General features: G+C 54.1%; 2 protein-coding genes across 3 annotated transcripts in view; both read left to right on the top strand.

Moving 5' to 3' along the window:
• The window catches only part of LOC123818399 (selectin P), a 38,075-nt gene extending 19,460 nt beyond the window's left edge, over positions 1 to 18,615 (top strand). The window contains exons 8-16 of one of the 2 annotated variants that reach the window (XM_045838556.1): positions 656 to 841; positions 3,980 to 4,165; positions 8,469 to 8,654; positions 9,479 to 9,688; positions 10,760 to 10,945; positions 11,992 to 12,111; positions 14,870 to 14,900; positions 16,148 to 16,203; positions 16,735 to 18,615. In XM_045838556.1, the coding sequence (XP_045694512.1) occupies positions 656 to 841; positions 3,980 to 4,165; positions 8,469 to 8,654; positions 9,479 to 9,688; positions 10,760 to 10,945; positions 11,992 to 12,111; positions 14,870 to 14,900; positions 16,148 to 16,202 (1,160 nt within the window). In that variant the 3' untranslated portion in view covers position 16,203; positions 16,735 to 18,615. Of the gene's footprint in view, positions 1 to 655; positions 842 to 3,979; positions 4,166 to 8,468; positions 8,655 to 9,478; positions 9,689 to 10,759; positions 10,946 to 11,991; positions 12,112 to 14,869; positions 14,901 to 16,147; positions 16,204 to 16,694 lie in introns of both variants that reach the window. The other variant, XM_045838557.1, reaches the window with a different exon arrangement.
• A 950-nt stretch (positions 18,616 to 19,565) lies between these two features.
• Positions 19,566 to 24,372, top strand: part of F5 (coagulation factor V) — a 51,861-nt gene continuing 47,054 nt past the window's right edge. Inside the window, exons 1-2 of the mRNA XM_045838599.1 lie at positions 19,566 to 19,844; positions 22,084 to 22,175. Of these exons, the coding sequence (XP_045694555.1) occupies positions 19,687 to 19,844; positions 22,084 to 22,175 (250 nt within the window). The 5' untranslated portion in view covers positions 19,566 to 19,686. The remainder of the gene's footprint in view (positions 19,845 to 22,083; positions 22,176 to 24,372) is intronic.

Raw genomic sequence — 24,372 nt, 5'->3', positions numbered from 1 at the left:
TGCTGAGCATTTGAGTCTAACTCCCTGAGGGGGCTACGGTCCTCATTCCCAATGCAAACATAAGGCTTAACGCACCTAGAATCCAAGTGCTCTCTCCACGGCTGACCATCTGTTTTACATGACGGAGGAGGTGGTGGTGTATGAGGCCATACAATTTATGTTCTGCCCCCTCACTTAACACCACACCATAAGACGCTTTCCATAGCTTTTCAAGGTGAACAATGTCATTTTTAGGGGCCCTCAGTGTCCCTCTCATGGACCTACCATCATTTATTTTCAGCCTCTGCTCAGTGGCACTGACATTTGTTCTCAATATTTTGCTCTTATAAATCATGTCATAATTTTAAAAAATCAATGAATTGATTTTTCCCGTATGCATGTTGATTAATTATACTTAGCATAGATTCTTGGGTCCAACAGTATGATATTTTGAAATCATTCATACATATCGCCAAAATGTTGAACAATGGCATTTTCCTCATAAAATCCTTCACGCGCCATTGTGATTAAATGCCACTCTTCTCATCCTCCAGGTTAAACGCAACAGATTCGGAATCTCTGTTCTTGGCACCCGCTTGGGGGAAGGGGTGGGATCGGTGAGTGCTTGCATACCCCTGTGTCCTGCTCCCTCACTCCCTCCTATCCTCTCCCTCAGCTCTGCAGTGCCAGGGTCTGCGGGCTCCCGACAGGGCCCGGATGAACTGCACCCACCGCTTCGGTGCCTTTCAGTACCAGTCCACCTGCAGCTTCGCCTGTGACGAAGGCTCGGTCCTGGCGGGCGCCAGCGAGCTGCAGTGCCTGGCGACGGGGGCCTGGAGCGCGCACCTTCCAGAGTGCCGAGGTGAGCTACATTCTCCCCAGCTTCCGGGAAATGAACTGTAGGCTGTATCGAAAAGGCTCTGTTTTAGAAGTAGGGACTGTGTAGCACCCAGAGAGCTGAGATGGAGTGAAAACTGGATGCGCCCTTTTATCCCTAACCCAGTGATTCAGACCTTAGATGCCCCCAGGGGCTGGGCAGGCAGTGCAAGGGGTAGGACGCTGGGCAATGGGTGAAGGGAGTGGCCCCCGCCAACCAGCCATGCACCAGGGCCTGCAGCAGCCCATGAAACTGCCGTCATGAACCAGGTGAGCTGTGCTTGCTTGGCTAAAGCTAGTGCCTGGAAGGAAGGCCAGGGAACAAAAGTAGCCCAAGGAGGGCCGTCCCAAGGCTGACCTTCACCCCTAGGAAGTCTCGTGGTGGAACGGGGAGGGGCAAAACTTACAGGTGTCTGGCTGCAAACACCCTCCAAATCTGGCGTAAGTTTGCAGAAATATACTTAGGGTAAAGTGAAGAGACAAAGAAGAGGAAGAAATTAATCTATAAATGCAAGGTTATAAAATGTTAAGAATTTTAAAAGTGCGTATCCAGCATAAGCACATCCGTCTGTATTGCACTTGATATAAAACAAAGCCGACGTGTTCTGTCCATGTCGTACGCAATGCAGCTGGTTGTGATCATCTGTGTTGGGGAACGCAAGGACAGGTGTATGCGTTTATCGTCCCCCTTCCTTCTGCCACCTAACGTGCCCAATTTTTAGTTGTATTTAGGGCACACACTGCTTTTTAAAAAATCAATATTTACATTTACAAAAGCTACAGATAAGAAAATAGAGAAAATAAAAATCCCCTAAAACTATGCCCGCCTGAAAATAGACACTCTGGGCATTCTCATGAATCCCTCCAGTACTTTCCCTGTCCACTGTCCCCTCCAAGCAGTCAGTGTTGTCCTGATGCTCGCACAACTTTAAAACTGAAGTTGAACAAGAAGAACACCAGCCGGTCTGCACCAACACTGTTGGCCGCAGTTCCCCAGTGTTGGCCAACACTGTTCCCCTTCACTTTGCACGAGCTCTCAACAGCTGAGCGAGCGCAGGCAGACACATGTTTTTAATGGAGAGGAAACCACTTGCGCTTCAGGTCACACACCAGCATGCACACACACACACACACACACACACACTCTCTCTCTCTCTCTCTATCGTTAAGCTGGGGCAACGGCAAACAAGTGGGAGAACGAATGAGTGAATGAATGAATGAACGGACCCAGCAGCACCCGATGGCCTTCCCCACCCCACCCCCAGGCACAGGGAGCCCGCCAGCCGCTGGAGCTGGGGTGGGTGCACAGCCCCAGCTGGGTCTGGGGGGGCCAGGGTGAGGCGTGTGATCTTGCCCCCCACCTCTCCTGGCCACCGTGCAGCCTGGCCATGTGGTCACCAGGTCCCCACAGCTTTGGGGAGGAACTGGGAAGAACCCTGGAGAGGGTTCCGCAGTGATCAGAAGTCCTCCAGGCCGCCCTGGGCCGTGCGGGGCCGATTACCATTCATTGCCCCACACTGTCCTGCGTGGGGGCGTTTCACTGCCAGGAGGCTGACACGCACCGCGGCTTCCTGTGACCTGCCAGTTCCCTTCTGCTTTTGGTTCTTTGTTTACTCTGAACTTTCTCCTCTCGTTGCTGGGTGAGCATCCAGCGCAATACCCACATGTGGGCTGGGCAGGAAGGTACCAGGAGGCTTGCAATCTACTAGCTGTTGTAACACTTCTGAGACAGTGTTATCAATTTCCCTTTTCAGTGCCCCTCCCACCCCTGTGTGCCCGCCCCAGCTGTCGGGAGGCAAGGCCACAGCAGAGCTGGAGACCGGCTCCCTCTTTGTCCTTATGGATTATAGGCCGCTGACCTTTCTCCTGTCCTCCTCACCCTCCCCCCACACCTCCCCACCCAACACACACACGTGCCCTGAATGCACAGACTTTTCAAGAGTCAGGGAAAAGTGAGGTCTTTGGGCAAGCTGATCAGACTGGGGGGAGGGATGTAGTTAAACAGGGGAAGTGATGAAGGGAAGAGAAAGGTACAGAAAATGTTCTCAAAACCTCAAGTAGTTCGAGCCAGTGGTTGAAGGACGGTCTCAGATTCAGCCACACTGCCGCTGTCTCTGGTCTAACGCCACACACGGCTCACTCGGGTCAGACAGGGAAGAAGAAACACCCTAAACCGTGTGTTTCTTGGTCTTCATTTTTTGCCATCGACACGTCGTCGGCTATGAGCATTGGCATGTGGTGTCTTCACTTTGGGTCCCTGGGAAAACCCTGGGCCTATGGAATGCTATTCTCTGCATTTCAAAGGTAAAGGTATCAAGGCTCAGAGAGGTTAAGTCACTTGCCAAAACTCACAGAGCTTGGTCTCCAATCCCAGCCAGTCCCCTGGTACCTCAATCTCTATATGCATAAACTGTGACAAAGAAAAAAGTGAGATCTAATGTAACCTTTTTCCACAAGTAAACAGGTAGGGTCATTTGAGACTGGTCACTGCAGGATGAGGCCACTGGGGAGACACTGGCAGATGGTCATTTACATTAATGTCCGCTTTATGTCCACGATTTTTACATTCCATTTTAATATGTGATTTAAATTATTTCTTATTTTTATATAACTGAAGGTCCCTGCAAGGTGAGGACGACTACTTTTCCCATTTCGTAGGTGGGGAAACTGAGGCTCGGAGTGTGTGCCGTCCAGACACGGTGCTGGCGAGTGACGGGGGCGGGGTCTTTCTGCCCCTGGGGCGGGGCAAGGACAGTTGGAAGGAGAGGAAAGCACTTTACTCCACTTTCCAATCTCCAGGCGCTTGCCAGTGTTTTCTGGCAAGGTCAGAGTTCCGTTTCTGCAAAAAGTGCTAAGGAAGCAGCCACTTCCAGCCCTAACACGAGCCACTGGAGCAAGCTGCACCGCTGTCTTCACAGACAAAGCCCTGGGGTGTGGGTCAGCCGGCAGCCGCTGCTGCATTCCAGGACCTGTGACGGGAGATGCAGCCCTTTCTGGCCGAACGCTGCCCGCGTGTGTTGAGGCACGCACACGCACACACACACACACACACACACACACACAACTGTCGGGCTCCTGGGTTCTAAAACAGCCTCTTCTCTCCTCCTCTGCCACACCCCTTTAGCCGTTACCTGCACACCGCTGCCAAGCCCAAAGAATGGAACGGTGACCTGTGACCAGCCTCTGGGACATTCCACTTACAAGTCCACTTGTCACTTCACCTGTGATGAGGGATTCTCTCTCACGGGACTACAAAGTCTGGACTGCACTGCATCTGGACACTGGACAGGCCTCCCACCGACGTGTGAAGGTAGGATCACAGGTCTGTGTGTTCTTAGGGCTTCTCAGGCAACGCTATAGGACGGGGTTCGTGGAAAACTGTCTTAAGCTAAAGGACACGCACTCTCCCCGAGGCATGGCGGTCCAGGCCCAAAGGAGCTCCCCTCCCCCGCCTCTCTTTCTGTCCTTACACTAATAAGTTCAGCTGACAACTGCACAGCTTTTTAAAGTGTTCTCAGGTCTCAGTGGCATTGATGGTTACCACGGTTCGGAAACAACGGGGGCGGGCAGTGTCATCTCCGTTTTAGAGACGAGGAGACGGGGTCAGAGAGGGCAAGCAGCTGGTCAGCACTCACCCGTGGGAGAAGGCTGAGCGCAGCCACCACACGGGGCCTCTCCTTCCCTGCAAAGGCTTTGTCTACCGCGGGCTCCGCTCGCTCGCTCCTGCACGCGCCTCTCCCGGGCACAGCCCGGCGCCCGAGCCCTGGAGGGTCTCAGCCTGACTCCTGTGTGCTTCTCCCCTCCCTCCATGCCCATGAGGGGTGCAAACTCCGTGAGGGCAGGAGCTGCACCCTCTGCATCCTCGTGTCCACCGCAGCAACCAGACAGAGAAGGTGGCCGAGCGACAAATATCTGTCGAATCGGAGCTTATCCGATTTGCGGGTAAAAGGGACTCCAGCACAAGCCCTACGGACGGTGACATTAGTGAAATCATCAAAAGTGGGGGCTGGATCTCCTCAGTCTTTGGTTTCCCCCAAACATCTGGCGGTCGCAGTACCTAGTATATAGTGTACTCTAAAATGGGAATTTACTGAATTGATTAACCACAGGTCATGTTTACCTTCGGAAGGTACCATTGTACCAATTTATGGTTCAGTGTACTCACTGATAATGAGACCAGCAGTGACCTTCATTGCCTGTGTAGTAAGCACCGGCTATTTCACATGCATGACCACATGCAACCCATGCAAGAACCTTTACCACGGTTCTTCTTATCCCCATCTTAAAGATGAAGAAACTGAGGCCTTGAGAGAATAAATAGCAGGCGGAGGACACGCAGCTAGGAGGCATGGCGCCAGCCTCCCGAGCCAGGTCTAGTCCGCCGATAGAGCTGGTGTCCTCACCACTACCCTACACTGCCACCCAGTGGTGGGGTTTCTGCATCCTGGGGCAGTTGCTTATACGTGCATCCTTTTTCATCCTTATACTGTGCCCCAGGCTGCAGTTGTGGCTGCTGAAATGAACTTTGGAAACAGCGGTGCCTGGTGACCAGATGAGGGAATATGTTGATAGGAATGTGTCATTAGCATTCTATGAAATACAGCTAAGATATTGTTTATTCTTCCTTGTGGAACGAGCACAGATTGCTCTCCAAAGACCACTGTCATTCTCCCCCGAAGTCCTGTGCCATTTTAGAAAGTCTCGTCACACCCTCAGGGGGCAGTGTTCCTGATTCAGAAAGGAGAGGAGGGGACCACCTGATCCTTCTCTGGGGTCTCCCCCTGGCCAAGGGTGCTGCAGGTTAAAGGACATAAAATGCTGCCACCTGCTGTCAGAAGGACACACTACAAGCTGCCAGGGGCCCTGGAACGCTCTCGGGTGACAGTTAGGCCATCGCCATTCACTTACTTCTCACTCATTTATTTATTCCATCAACATTGATCTTGAACTCCGTTTTCCCATGTTCTGTTTTAAGGTCAAACAATACAAAAAACCAACCTGTGAGAACTATCTCACTGAAGTTTTAAATCATATACACAGCCAACGTGGTCGTTATATCTGGAACCTCTGAAGCCCCCGCACCCCCCCACACCCCCCTTCCCGCCCCCCTTTCTCCACAGGAAGAGGCTGCAGCCTCCCACCCTGCGGGCTGAGCCCCGCCCCTAGTCTGGCATCAGCCCTGGCCCTGGGCAGCCGCCCCAGCCAACCGGGGCACTCAGCATTGTCACCTGTGTCTGAGCCTGGCCTTGAGCTCTCTCTGGCCTTTATACCTGTGTTTCTATCTCGTTCTCCAAAGTCGTTCCAGAGATCTTCACAAACAGTTCTTCCTCTCCCGTTTGCCGGAGTCCAGGAGCACATAGCCCTCCGGCACCGGCCCAGAGCCCCGGCTTTCGCGTGGTGTTCCCCGCATCCTAGGGTGCACCAGAGGGACTCGGGGGCCACCGAGTGGGCAGAGGCAGAGTGACCAGGGGAGAAATGAGTCCCCTCAGACAGGGCAGCCTGCTTCCTTACACAATTCAAAGCTAAAGTCTTAAAGCTATTGAGAGGCCTTGGGTGGAACAAAGATAATTTTTCCATGAGAGGGTCCAGAGTCCTTCACAGATACGGGAGGGTGTATCTGAAACCTCGGCAGGAAGAGACTGACAAAGTCAAGACCAAAGCCACATCCCCAGGTAGACTGAAAACTGCAGTCATCCCCCCGTACGCCATGGGCCTCTTGTAAGACGGTAACTCCTCTTGCTCTGTTCAAACCGAGTAAGAAGCACTCATTAGAAGGCTCAGTACCGTGCGCTCAGAAACTTACTAGCTCACTTGGCAAGTAATTCTGGAGCCCCTGCTCTGTGCCAGCCCCGGTCCCTGGGGTACAGTAAGGAGACAAGCTGGTGGGGACCCTGCTCTCGGCACCTGGCACGCCATGCATTTTCTTGGGCTTAAATACGAAATCCTGGCGGATTCTGAAAGAGTTATCTGAAGGTGTTCACAGGTGATTTAACCTCTGTGACCAACACCAATAAATATACTAAGTAAATGCCTGGTAAGAGGGACTGATCGGCCAGACACGGATTTACCAGCTACCGGAAAACCCGAGGGCACTAAACTGAAATTCGGTGTGTGGCTGTGGCTAGTGCAGCGGATCCACACAGTGAGGACACACAGTTCTCCAGTGAAGGGCCTGTCACCGCAAAACAAGTGAGCAGGGACATAAAAGTCAAATGTATCATTTTTCCATGGAGTAGCACGTAGGACTTCAAGAGGTGTTTTGTTTGTTTGTTTGTTTGTTTGTTTAAGCAAGAAAGCTAAGCAAGCTGGGCCTTACATGAGCAAGCCATTTTTTTTTTCAGAATAGCCTTGAATGTAGAGAAAGAACAGTCACTCAGTTTGCCAATAACCCAGTATTTGTTGCTAAATAATAACCTTCTGTGAGAGAATTTAATGAGGAGAAAGACATAATGCTGAGAGAAATACGTAACTGCAATAATTCACAAAAGCAATTTTTGAGCCCTGGCCAGTGTGACGAAGTTGGGTGGGTGTCGTCCCACACCCGAAGGTCATGGGTTCAATTCCCGGTCAGGGCACGTGCCTAGGCTGTGGGTTCATTTCCCATTCCAGACGGCCACCAATCAATGTTTCTCTCTCACATGAATGTTTCTCTCTCTCTCTCTAAAAAAAAATCAGTAAAAAATGTCCTCAGGTGAGGCTTAAAAACAAAACCAATTTTTGTGGTAAATGATTAGTGAGCTTAAATTTCAGGTCTTCATACACTTGGCAAATCAAATGGCTGCCCACTTGAAACCCCGCCGTGTGAATTGCGGGGCATGCGAGGACTCGTGGCTCCTGGGTTTCGGGAGCTCTGTGTCTCGTGGAAGTGGGAAGACAGGACACGTGACGTGCATTCAAACCAAAAGCCATGTGCTCGGAGGGGACCTCAGGCCTCGGTGGTCAGCAGAGGCTCCGACCGCGCTGTGGTCAGCCGGACCCTGGAGGACCGGTGGGGTGCCAGCCAGCGGAGGCAGAAAGGCATGGGGGGCGGGGTCAGCCGGGAACCAGAGCCCGCAGCGCACGGGGCGTTCCGGGAACCCCCAGGGGCTGATGGAGCTTCAGCAGGAGGGTCCGAGCTCTCCTGGGCCGTGGAGCTGCGGTGGAAAGAAACCACCTGGGGAGGAAACCGCTTAGGACAGATGGTCCCGGAGTTTCAGATGTGTGGGACTTGCGGGACAGCAGGCTAAGAGGAAGCCCCCTCGGCAGGAGGGAAATCCTGGACTGCACCCACGCAGACGGGATCGGGGGAGCCGAGGGAGGCTCTCCGGCCTCTGGAGGAGAGGTCGTGCAGGGAGGAGAAGAAACTGAGTCCTTGAGCTCACTGCCCCGATCCTGGACTTCGTCATCATTGTGCCTTCTGCCCACACCCCTCTCTGCGAGCCCCCACCCCCTCCGCCTGCCCCGTGTGGTAGATGCCCTGTCCTCTCCGTCCTGGGATGCCTGCCGCTTAGCAAAACACCTGGCGTAGCAGGTGCTCGATAACTATGTGTCCAGTACCTGAATGAGCGACCTGGTGCACAGCAAAGCTTCCGAATGCACTGGGAGATTCTGATGTTCTCACTTTGCTTCTCCAGCCATCAGGTGCCCAGAACTACTCGCCCCAGAGCGGGGCAGGCTGAATTGTTCCGACACGCGCGGAGAATTCAACGTGGGCTCCACCTGCCGTTTCTCCTGCCAAGAGGGTTTTCGGCTGGAGGGGTCCGACAGCGTCACATGCGCAGCATCTGGGAGGTGGACGGCACCCCTGCCGACCTGCAAAGGTAACGTCGTAAGACACGTTCGCTGGGGCGGCCCTCCTGGCAGTTGCTTCCGCGGAGGTCGCAAACCCTGACAGAGCTCTCGCCCTGCGACGGGGACACCTCGTATTATGATTTTTATGAAAGCACCACTTCTTGTTCTGAAACAGGGTCTAGGGAACCCAGATTTCAGATCTAGAAACGCATAAGGGGTGGTGGGACCTTTTTATATTTGCGAATAAGAGACGCATTGATTCTGAAGCAGAGATTTTCTCTCGTGATTTCGGCCTCTCTCTCAAAGAGCTGTGTTGGGTGGATGGACTGGTCTCCATTGTCTCATTGTGGAGAGAGAGCACAGGGGCGGAGTCACTGACCCGGCTCCTCCGATCAAGAAATGGCGGTGCCGAGGCCTTCTTTCTCCCGCGTGTCGTGTCGATGGCGGAGCCAGTAGTGTCACTCACGCATCACATTTCATGCTGACCTTTGGCCAGAGGACACCACCCCCTCCCAACAAGGCAGGGGTGGGCGGGCCACTGGCCCACACCCATTTGGCTCCCTACTAAATTTCCTGTATCTCCACACCAACTCTCCTGCTTTCTTTGTTTTTTTTTAAACATCGGTGACATCACTCTTCCAGTTTCTTGTTCCAGCCTGGAGAACTCTCTCCAAGGACACTTGCAAATAGTCTTCCGTACCTCGTTTCCCATACCTGTGATGAGCAGTTTTCCTTAACTGCCTTAAGGAGCTATGGCTAGAGCTTCCTTCTGTATGAAGGAGGGGATGACGCTATTCCAGGACAGTCTAAGGCTATCGTAGGCTCTGCACATGGAGACGTTTTCTCACGGCAGGGGCAACGGCGGCTCCCATGCCAGCAGTGCGATGCCCGGCCCTCGTCACTCCGGAGCAGGGCACCGTGTCCTGCAGACACCGCCTGGCAGCCTTCGGGCCGGACACCACCTGTTCCTTCGGATGCCAAGCCGGGTTCACGCTCAGGGGAGAGAGGGAGCTCCGATGCAGGCCGTCGGGACAGTGGACAGCAGCGACGCCAGCCTGCGCAGGTACCGGGAGCTGGGCAGGCGGTTCCGATGCCGACTTCCAGCTGGCACTCGGCTAGGCACGGCGCCTGCCGGCTGAAATCCCATCCAGCCCCAGCGACCACTTCCAGTGTCAGCTCCTCCACGAAGCCCACCCCGGGCCCAGTTAGAAGTCACCTGTGGCAAGCACATCACTTCCCGCCTTCCTGTCGTCACAGGCTAACACCCTGGTACTCACGGACCTAAGGGAGGGAACATTTATAAATGTTCAAAGTGTGTCAGGACAATAAGCATGCTACACATAAACCGGGTACATGAATGACAACATACAAGCTGCAATTCTCGTGATTATGCGACCGGGTGAACATGCCATGTTTGCATGATGTGAACCTAAACAAAAAGACACACCATGCCTGGCACCTCCCAGAGGGCTGTCACCCCACACACGGAGAAGCACTACGTCATTCTGTATTTCTGCTCCCCACACAGCGCACGCAGGGCACGCAGCGCCGTGTCTTCTAAATGTCCCTAGTCTCACTGTTCATTTGAATTGCATTTAATTGCTTGAGCTTTAGCTTCCTACCCACAAATTAGGGTGCATACCTGGAGGTTCCCAGAAAAAAATAGTTTCAAGAGGGTGGTGGTGTCTACGTCTTTCAAACTTCCAGAGTCCAGCGGTTCTTGAACGCTTACTAAATATTTTAACAATATTTAATAACAGGTGCATACATGCCAGCTAATTGCCAACTGTACTAATAACAACATTTAGGACAATAGCATTTTTGAGAAGCAACACTTTATCGTGTTTTTGTAGGCAAGGTTGATCAGTCTGTTAGCAGGCGTGTGTTGGGTGCTGCTCTGTGCCCCCCCGGTTCTCTGGCTCTCGTCGTCCGGGTGGCAACCCTGGTGCCTGTGCGATGTCGGGGGCGCCAGCCTGCGTGTCAGGGGGGCCTCCTCCCCTCTCCGACCTTGCGCAGTCTGCCTCATGTGCCGCAGGGCCCGCCAGGTTGCAGATGAAACCAGAGTCTCTCCCGCCTTCATTGTGTGCACGTTTGTTTTTCCTGCATTCTTCTGTTATTCCCCCCTTTCCTGCAGCTGTCAAATGCCCTGAGCTGCCCGTTGCGGACCCGCTGCTGATGAACTGCTCGGACCCTTGGGGGCAGTTCAGCTATGGGTCAGCCTGCACCTTCCACTGTCCAGAGGGGCAACCGCTCACTGGCTCGGCGAGGACAGCGTGCCAACACACAGGCCAGTGGTCCGCGGCTGTGCCCACCTGCCAAGGTACGGCGGTGCTGCGGTGCAGGGAGCCACGCCTCCGTGGAAAAGAGCCAAATCAGTGTTTCTTCTCTGGGTCTCTGTGGGTCTCACTTTCTGTCACTGGGTTTTCCCTGCACTTAATGAATGTTTCGCAATGAATCAATGAGGCAAGAAATTGCCTTATACAGAGCAGAAGGGACTAAAATCAATGACCCTGTGCAGACAATTGCCACCCCTTCTTCACAGCTGAGATTTATGAAATGAGTCCTCTCATTTCTTCATCATCTGCGGGGAATACACCTTGAAGTTTCACGTTGGTCTACACTGTCTACGGCCTTGTCTTCCTGAAGCACCCGATCTCGTCTCAAATTGTTTCAAACTGAAGGTTATTTTATGCAGGTTCCTAGTTCATCTCGGGAGAACCTTATCACATACCTCTAAAACCTGAAAATACCACAGACCTTCCTTAATTAAGCTCCATCTGTTTGCAAGGTTTATGTCAAGATTCCACCCTTTTGTTTTTAATTTTTTTCTCTACAGCTTATCATGACTAATTTTTGTTCTATAGCTGTATTTTTTATTACAACAAAAGCTACCCACGGTTTATTTTATTTGCCCAAAACTCTATTCCTTGTGTCTACCATTTAATCATTTAATTCCTTTTATCACATCCTTACCCTGACTCCTTCGAAAATTGCATTTGAGCCCTGGCTGGCGTAGCTCAGTGGATTGAGCGCAGGCTTCGAACCAAAGCATCACAGGTTCGATTCCCAGTCAGAGCACATGCCTGGGTTGCAGGCCACGGCCCCCAGCAACTGCACATTGATGTTTCTCTCTGTCTCTTTTTCTCTCCCTTCCCTCTATAAAAATAAGTAAATAAAATCTTTAAAAAAAAAAAAAAAAAGAAAATTGCATTTGATATTTAAGTGTTAGGGATAAAAGGTGGTTTATGACTTCCAAAGTGACCCTTCTGGATCACACCTTTTAGCATTCGTGGGAACCCTTCTGGGAGGGTGGCCTTTTGCTCAGTGCACATCTAAGTCTTGCACACGCGTGTGTTTGCTTTGCAGCGGGGCCTCTGACTGTCCAGGAAGCTCTGACTTACTTTGGGGGCGCAGTGGCCTGTGCCACAGGCTTGGCAATCGGTGGGACCCTCCTGGCTCTGCTAAGAAGGCGCTGCAGGCAGAAAGGTAAATAGGAAAGAGTCTTCTTTCCTTCTTCTTTCACGTGACTGGGGGGTGGGGGTGGGGGTGGGGCCGAGAAAGCACACCCTCAGCAGTTCACAGTCGAAGACATTTGCATTAGAAGAAAACAAGGCCTAGAGAAGTGACCTTGAGAGCTGGCTGCCTGGGGGAATCCCCTTTTTAGAAATGAAGAACTTGACACAAATACAGATGCTCACACAGGGGACCTGAGAAGGAGCTCGGAAATCTGAATTTTCCGGCATTCCGCCCCCTCCAAAGGCACACCGGCATTCGGGGCCTCTGGTCCAGGGGAGGTCAGTCACAGCAAAGCGAGTTAAAACAGCTTCTCTCCTCCACTCCCCTCCCTGTTCCTTCACGCCCCAGTCATCCCTGATCTACTGTGTTCGGTGGCGGGACCCAGAACGATGGTCCCTGGTGACCCACCGGGGAGACACCCCAGGGGAATCTGTGCCGCTCCTGAAGGTAGCACTGTGCCGGGACAGGCCTGCAACCTGAGTGTTACTGGAACACGGAACAGAGGGGTCCCAACTGTAACCGGAAAAGACACCGGCGTCCGGGCTGTCTGTCACCACCAAATCCAATAAGCAATGACAGTGATTGAATCTTTTATAGGCGCTTGATTCAGATGGCCGGCGATCGAAGAAGATGGCGGGTTCATACCCTAACAAACCATCTTACTCTTTCTTCCCCAGCCAGATCTTTTATAAGGGGGTTGGGAGAGGGCAAACAAGGTGTCAGCGAAAGCCTTTGAAATTCAACAGTTGCCTCCAAGGGGGGAAGGGTAGTCACTTGCTTCTTCCTGGTACAGATGTCTCCGGGAGGTCAGCTGCTTATTCTCAGGCACCAGGATGGGCCTGATCTGTAGTTACTGAAACAAAAACTTAACATACACATGACTTGCTAGATTTATGACTATTTACCTTAAGCTAAATTTTCCCAAGTCTTAAGCCCCTATCACAACCAGACTGATAGTTCAGAAAGGCTCTTTTAAAGCTCAGCTTGGAAAAGTAAAGAAGGGTTTTGCCACGGGGGAGAGGAGGGCAGTAAAAACGGAGTCCCAGCGGAGGGGACGAGGCGTGAGAAGACTGAACAGGGTAAACCCGTCATGGTCACTGGGGAAGCGCCGTGTTCGGCAGTTTGCTGCCCCTGAGTCGTGGGGGAGGCGAGAGGGGGAGCTAGAGGTCGGAAGGGCCGCCGCCCCACTCACGCCTGGGGCCGAGAAGCCGAGAGGGAGTGTGTGCGCGTGGAAACCCGTGGAGTTGGTGCAGGGCCTGAGCAGGGAAGGGACCGACAGGGAGGAAGACCCTCCAAGGGAAACCGTGTTCATCAGACTCCTCTACAGAAACCAGCTCTGGCCTGGGCATGCACGAAGGGAACCATTTCTTCAGGGTCAGAACGGCCTTTGTCCGTCTGCCTCCGAGGCTCCGCCCGTCCCTGAGTTCAGAAATTTCCTTTGACCAGCCAGTGAGGCTCCTCACCCTTCCTCCTGGAAGGGAAGCGACCAGGGGCGTCGGAGGAGTCTGAACGCTCCACTCCGGGGTGGGGGCCGGCAGTGGCTCTGTCCAAAGCACATGCCGCGGTTCTCCGGAGCCGAGGAGTTCCCACTCCTAGTCTCAACTACTCTCACGCTCCCTCGGGCCACATGGCTGTCACCGTGTGGGGGATCATTGTCCGAAGGTCCCCCATGGACTCCCCGGTGCGTGGGTGGGTGGGACCGTAGACACAGAGCGACGCCGTGTGAAAACCAGAGACCCTCACCCGGTCCCTCTGTGCCGCATCCGGGCTTGCGCGGGCAAACCCAGCAGGCGGCCGGCCAGAGCTGTTCTCCATACCCACATGGAGACCAAACTCTCCCTGCCTTTCCCCCAAGTTCTTCCTCAAGTTTGGAGACATTCTAGGGAACCCTCTGAACTAAGGAGAGGGACCCACAGCCACCCATTCCCCAGTAATCTGTAATAAAAAATAGATTTATTTGTGAGAATTTTCCCTTGCCCTCTCCCAATTTGATTTTAAATTTTCTAGGATTCTGTGGTCAAAGAATAGGACGATGAGTCCTACTTTATCCTCTTGCAAGTTCAGAATGCACGTTCGTGATCACATTCAAGGCTCAAAAATGCTGTGGACTAAATATACTAATTCATCTTCACTTGGCCTAACATTTTAAAACTAACTAATGAGATGCTTCAACCGACAGGCCTGCTATGGAGACTTAAGCTTCCACAGTCAGAGTTCACGGTCAGGGTTAAGACAGGAGGCCCCTGACCACGTGTGTCACCAGGGAGGGGGAGACTGTCACTGCTGCAGTGACAAAGTGGGCTCGTTCATGTAATTAACTTGCCAACCGACGGCTGAGGGAGTGCGACACAGGATGAGCGAGAGGGGACCCACCGCGAGTGCCAAGGAGTCGGGTTTTGAGAGCCAGTGATCTCAGCAACCACCCACAAACAGTCAAGGGGCTGAAGGCAGGCAGGCCGCAGACGCGGGAGGGGAGGTCGTCACTGATGGGGACGAGGGGGAGGATGAGAGGGCCCTGGAGCTACTCAGGCAAATGTTTGGCTTGGCCTGTAATGGGCAGGTTCCCCCTCTGGGGAGAGACAGTTCCCACCCCGCCCCTTCTAACGAGTCCGTCTGAAAACCAGTGTGCCGCCGGCTCTCCCCAACAATTCCCACCACGGACGACCTTTCACCCTCACCTTGTTTTCGCCTTTGAAACCAATCATTGGTGTCCTCTTGCTTTTTTCAGATGATGGGAAAAGCCCCTTGAGCCCTCACAGGTAAGAAGGAAATGTTTTATGCCCGAGTTACATGTTCTAGTCTGACTTTCTGATTCACCGTAACACGTCAGAAAGATTATACACAATGCTCCCTCCTCGCGGCAAAGCTTTTGAATTCTGAATCAAAGCACACAGACAATATACCCTAAGTAGGCAAGCCTTTCAAAACCCATCGGCGCCAGAGCTATGGTATGAGGGAGAAACAGTAGGCGTAACTGCCAGGGCCGGGGTGCTGGCTCCCCCGAGGGTGCCGCGAGGTCACCGAGGCGCGCGCCTTCGGGTGGGATTACGGGGAGGCTCGGCCGCCGAGGACAGCAGACAGGCAGACCATAGGAGCGGCTCCAAAGTCTTCAGCGGGGTTGCCAGCCTGATTTTTTTTAAAGATTTTATTTATTTATTTTTTTAGAGAGGAAGGGAGGGGGAGATAGAGAGAGAGAAACATCCATGTGCGGTCGCTGGGGGTCATGGCCTGCAACCCAGGCATGTACCCTGACTGGGAATCGAACCTGCGACACTTTGGTGTCGCAGCCTGCGCTCAATCCACTGAGCTACACCAGCCAGGGTCCCAGCCTGATTTTTAAAATGACAAACAACCAGTAAAAAGTTGGAAAACTGGTTAAAATCTTCCCTCAAGTCACATGGCAGATGCATGTTAGAAGATAGCAAAAAAAAAAAAAAAACCAGCCAAAATGGTACTATTTCTACATAAAGCAGTGACGTTCTGGGCTCAGAGGTTTTCGCCCACATGAATACCGAGTACATAGTCTGAAGGTGGATGGGGTGTAGGGCAATCCTTTTGCCTCCTGTTGTGTGTCAGGACATCCAGGGTCCTGGTCCCTGCCCCAAAGTGTCAACAGGTCTCTAGATCATCGTGAAAAGTAAAAAACGCCTTGAGGAGGCACTACCCCCGCCCTTTGAACACCACTGCCAGGCGGTCTGGAATCAAGGCCGGACGTCTGGGAAGGGTTTCCTCTCACCCTAGGAACACGCAGCCCCGCGGGGGCATAGCTGGCACTCCGTACCCACGGCGTCAACGACACATTCACCCGGGGACGGGGTGCAATGCCCACTCCCCAGAGAGATTAAGTGGGGTCTAGAACATTCCCTTGGCATTTCTCCTTCCCCCTCGAGAGCAGAATCCCCGGGGGTGGGCGGTAATAACCCGCGGCCTGGAGAGACCAGGGGCCGGACCGCGGTCGGGGGCTAAGCACCAAATGGCCGGTCACTGATGTGTTTCCATTCTGCAGCCAGCTGGGCACCTACGGAGTTTTTTCAAATGCTGCGTTCGACCCGACCCCTTAAGGTAAGTCCCCGGTGGCGACATTTTTAAAGGGAACAGAACAGTAGGGGGGAGGGGAAGCCTTGAAGCTTGACTTTTCTTTATGTAATCGTGAGTTAAATTTCACGCATGCATTGCAATGTCAGGCCGTGAAGGAGACTGTGTTGGCACAGAGGGCAGGTAAGCCCCGGTCTAGCCTCACTCATGTCAGGATGCACGGTGCGCCCTTTCACGGCTCCTGGGTGGTGTGGGCACGGGGGCTTCATAGCCAGGCGTCTTGACCGCTGGGAGCGTTTTACAAACTTTCGGGGAGCCAGTGCCCTGAGTCGGCCCGCCGGGCGAGCGGAAACGGCCCGGCCCCTTCTCGCTCCCAAATGGCTGGGCAGGTAGCTGGGTTTCCCACGGAACGTGGCCTGGGCGGCAGAAAATCCGGAATCCAGAAAGATTACATGGGGCCTCGGGGGACAGAGATGATGAGAGCGTTCTTTCTTTCTTTCGTTTATTTTTTTTTTAAGGAAACGGAATGATTTTCATTTATCTTGGTTCGTTTTCAAGTACGTGTCCTTCTGCGGGTCCCTCGGCCTCAGAAGACTCCTGCCGTCGAACGCCGCCAGGCTTCCTGCAAGACTTGACAAACTGGAGCGTGTTTGCTGCGGTTTTCTGCAAATGTTTGTGCACGAAGGACATGGCATTTCCCTGAGATTAGCTCTGGACCAGGGCAGAGGGCCTGCGCCACGAGCCCGCGCACCCCACCCATCACCCTTCCGGCTCCGCCTCCCCGCCTCCTCCAGCACAAGCCTCCACGCGGGCGGGTGGGCGGGCCGCAGGGCCGCAGTCTGTGACGGGCTTCGCCCTGGCTGTCACCCGGAATACGAATTAGCCAAAGACTAGGGCATCTGAGTCACCAGAAGACTGCCCTGGGGAGACGTGAAAGGGCGTCTGTATTTTTGGGGTTGGAGGGAGGCATCCTGTACTTTTTCGGAGGGCGGGAAGGGTGTGTCTGGCCAGGGAACTGTCCGTAGGCCCTCGGGGTCTCTGGTGCGGCTGCTGGGGACGCCCCTTAGCCCTCTGCTGCTGAGGCATCCAGGGACACTGCAGAAGGCGGAGGATGAAGACAGGAAGGCGCAGGCCACTGTAGCTGGTCCCCCCACTTGTCACTCTCTCCCCCAAAGACCAATACTCAAATGTGTCATGAACAGGCCTCCCCCCAAATGCCATGTTCTATCATTTGGTGTTTTGTCCAATAAGGTCTGTGTCCATCGCTTTGTTTACATCCATGTGACTCAGAATTACCACCGTCCCCTTTACTGTCTGACCCGTCGGTGGGTCAGAGAGTATGTACCGTACCGCCTCCCCGCAAGGAGCAGGCCAGAGGCGCACCACGGGTCTTCATCACCTGAACGTCCTACAGGGAAGCACGGGCGTGTTGCACACACCCTGCAGATCACATTCCAATAAATAGGTTGTTGAAAGTCGCACGGCGGTCATCGGGAGCCAATCAGGTATCGAGAGGCCCACAAGGCAGCCCTCTGGTCTCTGTGACACGTGAGGCCGGGGACCTGTCACGCAGGCGGGATGACACGCAAGCAAATGTGCAAATAAAAATGGCAGAACAGTCTAAGTCAAGAGCACAGACTTTTACAAGAACTCTGGTAGTAAGCGTGGGATGGAGGGACGCCGTGCTCTCGTGTACTGTCGCCGGCATCTCCGACTGCCGGTCGCTAGGGTGGGGCTCACCGTAGGACTGTGGTTCTCGGCCCTGTCTCCAGGGTCTGAGTCACATTTTGCCAAAGCTCCCCGGGAACCTGATATCACAGGCACAGAAGGGTGCTCTGCTCCTGAATAGTGCACAGTCTCGCTGGGGAGATGACAGACACCCGCCCAAAGTATGAAAGGGTAATCAGCACGACCTGTGATTTGGATAGTGTTGTAGGAGCCACGAGAGGGAAAAGTCCACCTGGGCCCAGAATCAAGGAGACGGTAGGACTCTGAGTGGGCGTCAAGGAGTGGGCAGAACGGGCGCTCTGAGTGGGTAGAGTCACGTCAGCGAAGGGGCAAAGGCCGAAGGTGGCGTGTCGGGGGCGGGGCTGCTGAGGAGCCCAGCACCCTCGGGACCTCACACAAGGCGCCGGGTGACAATGTAACCCATCCACGGGGACAAACCTTAAGACAGAGGCTTCGGCGGCACAGATTCAGGAACCTGGGACAAGTCATCCTGACGCTTCAGACAGTACAGTTCTCTGCCCCTCTATCAGCAGCAAAACAAGGGCTTAAGGCAGTGGAAACAGATCGTCCGAGAAACAGAAGGGACCTGGCAGAGGCAGGAAACATATGATCCATGCCCTGGCTGGCGTAGCTCAGTGGATTGAGCTCGGGCTGCGAACCAAAGCATCGCAGGTTCGATTCCCAGCCAGGGCACATACTTGGGTTGCAGGCCACAGCCCCCAGCAACTGCACATGGATGTTTCTCTCTCTCTCTCTCTCCCCCTCCCTCCCTCCCCTCTCTAAAAAATAAATAAAATCTTTAAAAAAAAATACTATCCTAGTAACCAGCACGTGCTCAGTGCTTTCCAGCCGCCAGGAATTATGCGTTCTGCCGTATTTTCTTACCCACCCCCTACAACGCTATCCGGGGAAGCTGCTGTTGTCATCCCTGCAGTGTAGACGGTGAACCTGAGCTCCGAAGAGGCTGAGGGGCGTGTCCAAGAGGACATGCACAGCTAGCCAGGGGGCCTGGGGCCTGGGGCCTGGGGCCTGGTCTGCTGCCTCTCTCCGCCACACTTACACTCAGAGCCCCTGGCCCTGGGGCTCACACTCGGAGCCCCCACCCCCGGCCCTGGGGCCGCCTTGCTGGCCTGGCGGCAGGACCTTGTCAGGGCAGAGCTGTGTGCAGGCGGAAGTCAGTGGTGTGGCCCTGGCCACGGGTTCGACCCCTGGCTTCCCCACCACCTGGGGACACACGTCTGTGCGGGGCAACAGTGTGCAAGGCCCTTTCCTCAGAGCAGCGGAGTGCTGCGGTCCCAAGGCATGCATGCGGAGTTCCGGAGGGTGAGGCGAGTGTGAACTTTGCCCCTGGCGGTTTTTAGGGGGGGCGGGGTGAGGGGCTGCCGCTCTGCATCTGCATCTGCAAGCGCAGGGATACAGCTTTGCCCCTGGCCTGCGAATCCCTGGGCGCCGCCCCACCTGCCGGAGCCTCTGAGCCCCGCCCTTTCTTCACCTGTAGTAAAACAGTCACCAAACTGGGTGCCCTCCCTGTTACCTCTGGTCACCGGGGGCAGTGACCTAGCCGCATCCCCCCTCCCCCACCCCTTGCCTGGAAAGGCCCCGGGAGGCGGGGACAGACGGAGGCTGCCGCTGCGGAGCCTGCGGGGGAAGCTGCAGGGGAGGACACTGCCACCCACAGCCTCCGGGAGCTCACTGCAGCGCACACGCGGCGACTCGGTGGCGGCGGAGGAGAGCTCCGTCCGGGCCCTGGGGGTAGCCGAGGGCAGGAGCAGAAAAGGAACCATGTCCCCAGGCTGCCCACGCCTCTGGGTCCTGGTGGTCCTGGGCTCCAGCTGGGCGGGCGCGGGGCGCACGGGGGCTGAGGCCGCGCGGCTAAGGGAGTTCTATGTGGCGGCTCAGGGCATCCGCTGGAGCTACCACCCTGAGCCGGCAGAGCACAGGTAAGGCGGGCGCGGTGTCCCGGGGGCTCCTCCGGGGAGAGTGAGCTGTTTCCTTAGACGGCATTCCCTTCGCTCGTCCTGCCTCCAGGGACACAGTCTGTCCCTCTGAGGGTATGGAAAACACGCAGTTCGATTGGCTGGATGCTGCTTCCAAGAGTTTGCTGATCAGCAGTCTTGTTAGTACGATTGATTGCTGGTTCAGGATATTGATTGACTCAAAACCACCAGGCACCCACCCCCTCAGCAGCCTTCTGCAGCCTCCTGTGGTGGCATTTGAGAAGTCTGGTATCTGTATGGAACCTCTAGTCATATATTGTCTGTTCCATTCTCTGCATAGCTTCGTCTTCTAAACGTGAGGACGGGCATTCATTCACCCTGTACTTTGCTGTGAGCAGATTACTGTTATCATCCCATAACCATTGCCCTCATTTTGTTGTTTCTTGTTGTCCACTTTCAAAGCATTGCCGGTCCGTGAAAACGCAACATTTTTATTCTTGCACCCTGTTCTACTTCATCTGACCCTTCATTGTTCTCCCTCAAACACTCCCTGGTGTGCGGTCTGCCCTGAGGCTTGGGGTGGCCCCACTAAGAGTAGAGGTTTGAATAATAAAAGTCTATCTTTGAGTCGCAGACATTTTTTCCTAATTGAAAGGCTAAAAATAAGGCTTCCCAGAAATGAGACAAATTACAGGGCCCACTCAATATTTCCAGCTGGTTATATTTTTATTTGTTTTAATGGTAAGCCTCTTGGTGTGACTCAAATTTTTTTTAAACTAAACATCACACTCTGAATGATTGTGAAAGACGTGTTCCTCTTTTACAATTACAAAGCGGTCTACCGAGAGATATCGTAACATTTTTAGTCTTTTAGGTATAACCTTAACCCTTTAAAAATTTTCCGTGTAAGGGTGATTTTGGAGGGCCGTGCATATATATCTCTTGGTCTTGTAATAATAAGAAATCCCTCTTTTTAAAAAAAATCACCCTTCAGTATTGCGGTTCAAGGTGACACTCCAGGCCACCCCCGCAGGTAGGGAACTGCCATGAACCGCAGCCCCAAGGGACAGAGAGCCCGCCCAGCACCCACCTCCCCTGCTCCCGGGCAGGACGCTGCCTGGGTGGCTGGCCTGCCAGTGGCGGTGGAGCTCAGGCTGGGAGGTTTGGTCTTCCGCCCCCGGTCGGTGCCGACAATGGCAGGCACAGACCCGGAGGCAGAGCCAACTGGGCGACAGCCTGAGTCACATGGTGAACCAGAGGGAGCCGTCGCCTGGCACCCTGCCCTCTCACGCCCCGGCCGTGTCTCCAGAATTCTGGGACGAGTCACTCCTCTGGTGTCAATTATCAAGACCGCAGAATGCTAACCCAGACCAAGTCTCCGTGTGTTTGAGCCTCGAATCATGTTGTTCCTTCTCTAGCGCTTTCGTGTGAAAAAGTCTAACCTGTATGTCTGGCTGCTTGAACTACGAACGTGTTCTGAACGGTCCTCCCCCAGGAGCCCTGAATCCCCGGAGACACAAAGGACAGGGAGGGGAGGTTATCCCGGCACCGGCCCTGCCACCACCCTCCCCCTCCCCCTCCCCCACCCCCGCACTGACTTCGCCATGAATCCAATCGTTTCTCTTCTGCGCATCTTGGCTCTACCATTCACCGGCGGCTTCTCCTTGGTCAAGTTACTTAAGCTTTTCAAGAGTTCGTTTTTTTTCCACTCGTCTGTATGTCCCCAGAGTGAGTCCGAGGGATGTCACTCCGTGAGCCACATCCGGCTTCTCCAGCGGAAACAGGGCCCACCAGAGCGACAGGAGCTCCCCAGCGGCGTTCCACGGCGCTCCCCAGCGGCTTACCACTGTATCTGACCGACCGGCTGCAAACAGCCCACGTGTTTATTCATGAAAGATCTGGCCATACTTTTGATCATTTAACATTGCAGCTTAAAATTGGGGTTCACACTGGGATCTTGGAATCGTCTTTAGAAAATGGAGTCTGAGGGACAGGATTGGTCAGGGCAAACTTCATTCGTGGTAGAATGATCACCACAACAGAATATTCTTGAAGAGAGTGATAATTGTGTCTATCCACTTCGCTTATTCTTCATATTTAAAACTCTGTGGGTCTCCAAAACACGGTGGGAAACGCTGTTATTTCTGGTACGAGTCTGAGGACACGAGAGACCCCTTTCTTGCAGTGTGAGGAGGAGATCTCACATATACCTTCCAAAGTAATTCTTGTATTTTATTTCCAGTTTGAACCCTTCTGCAACCTCCTTCAAGAAGATTGTCTACAGAGAGTATGAAGCATATTTTGAGAAAGAAAAACCACGATCGAGAACTTCGGGTGAGCCGAGCAGGGGGCCCCGCGTAACCGCGCAGCTCACAGACCCCATGCCCATGGAAACAGCCGTTGTTAACCTTGATCAAAAAGCTGAGAAACCCCAGTTGTTTGAATTCTTCTCCACTTGTCTAACAAACTCTTACTGAGCTCGTGCCAAGGGCGGGGCGTTGGACTAGACGCCGTGGAGGCCGCAGAGACGAGACTCGCGTGCCCTGCCTCCGCGGGGCTCCGGGTCCAGTCTGACGCGTGCAGGCCAAGGGCAGCCCTCCGGCCCCCGGGCTCATTCGGAGGGACTGTGCGTGGCCAGTTCTCGTGCTCCTGTCTTCCCCTTCTCTTCTCCCGTGTCATTTAGTGTCATGTACACAGTAGCTCGTGTTTTCAAAGAAAAGCCCCTTCTTTCCTCCTCTCTTCTTCAGTCAAGGGTAGTAAGTCACTGGGTTTGGGCAGCTGACATAGGGCACCACGTTTTCACAGGCGCACAGGGCCGTCAAGAGAGGACGTCCTCCGGTGGGGTCCCCAGGTCAATAATTCACTCAGCCCCTCCCCCGCCCCCACCCCCCACCCCCGCCAGGGGGAGACCTGTGACCTGCCCCAGACTCACTCTTCCGCGCCCCCGATCCTTCCCATTCTTCCCCGACTCCTCTGATGCCCCTTTATCTTCACTCCTTCCTGGACGGGTGCCTTCCCTGCGGCCAAAGACCATTGGCAGCAACAGAAGGCACAACTCTGCTCAGGTTAAACTCCACCTAGAAAAGAACAGCCCCCTGGACTCTGCCTGCTTTTCCTTCCCCTCCCCTCTCTTCACCACCCATTTCCATGTGAGTTCTCCAGGGTATCATCTCCCCCCACCCCCGTGTCCCCTGCTCCACGGGGAGCAGCTCACTGAAACCTCTCTCAAAGGAGGGCGTCTGTGACTGCGTAGATGCCAGGGCCAGTGTTTTTTTTGCCAGGCCTTTTCTGACTGGACGTTTCTAGGACATTCGATGCTCCCCTTCCAGACATGCTCCCGGTGCCCCGTGTCCCCGGCGCTGCCTCCACCGGCGGGCGAGCAGCAGCAGAGCCGTAGGGGAGGGGCGATAAGGCAGCGGAAGCAGGAGGCTGTTGTAGATAACCCACTCCCGGGACGTGGCTCCCAGTGGGAGGAGAGATAGCAGAGCTCTGGAAGGGAATAAGAGGTTTAAGGATATTCTGGAGTTTTATAAAAGGAATGCAGTGACTTAAAATAGCTAAGGGTGCCCTGGCTGGTGCCAGCCTGCGAACGGAAGGGTCAACCAACTGATGTGTCTCTCACACATCCGTGTTTCTCTCCCTCTCTTGCTGCCTCCCTTCCCTTCTCTCTAAAAATAAAGATCTTTTAAAAATATTACCTAAGTTCTCTAGGGAAGAATCCAATAGGAAAGGAGAGGGTAAAGACACCTCCTGGAGGGAGCCAGGCTCAGAAGAAGCGGGGATAATGGGGTTGAGAATGGAGCCGCGCGAGTCCAAGGTAGACCAGATACCGCCTCCGCTAGGGGCTATGAGGTCGCTAATACAACTGGGTTTGTAACTGTGGGCAAGAAGTTTTCAAAAGGATCTCCTGTCCTCTGTCACAGTCTCCTCCTTTTCGTAGCTCTGGCTCCAACCTCAGCACACACAATCGATACTTAAGAGCCACTTAATTAACTTAAACTGTGGGCCGGTGAAGGGAAAACGGGCTGGGAAACAAACCCCGAAGGCCTGCGGCACGAGGCACCGGGCGGGCACCGAGAGCCCCACCTTCTGCGGCTCCTGCCGAGCTGGCCGAATTCGACCATCGGCGCTGGGTCAGCCATCGTGCTGACAGCCCTGTGAGTGGCAGGAAGGGCCGGTGCCAGGCTGGAGACCATGCTTTAAGCAGTACGAAGGCACTGGTAGTTTCTGAGGAGAGCGGTGTGATCAAACTCCTTTGAGATGATGCACTTTTGCAGCGACGTCCTGATGCACCCTCATTCTTTAGAAGCAGACCTTGACAGATGGCCCCTGCGGAAGCCCTGTGCGCTGAAAACGTCATCTTCCTGTCCACTCCATGTGTCTCCTGGACAGACTTGTTCTATACGAGCCCCGAGGCCTTGTAACATCCATTTCGTGCAGCCTCTTCCTAAACCCCAAAGGCGCTTACCTACCCGTGAACCCCTGGCGGCCAGGGGTGACCTCTCGCTCACTTTTGTGTGCCAGTAGGAGT

The sequence above is a fragment of the Phyllostomus hastatus genome, unplaced genomic scaffold (assembly GCF_019186645.2).
Source record: "Phyllostomus hastatus isolate PE091 unplaced genomic scaffold, TTU_PhHast_1.1 phas_contig_283, whole genome shotgun sequence".
In the NCBI taxonomy this organism is placed as follows: Eukaryota; Metazoa; Chordata; class Mammalia; order Chiroptera; family Phyllostomidae; genus Phyllostomus; species Phyllostomus hastatus.
Note: the sequence above shows the minus strand (reverse complement) of the source record. Positions and strands in the feature narration are given on the sequence as shown.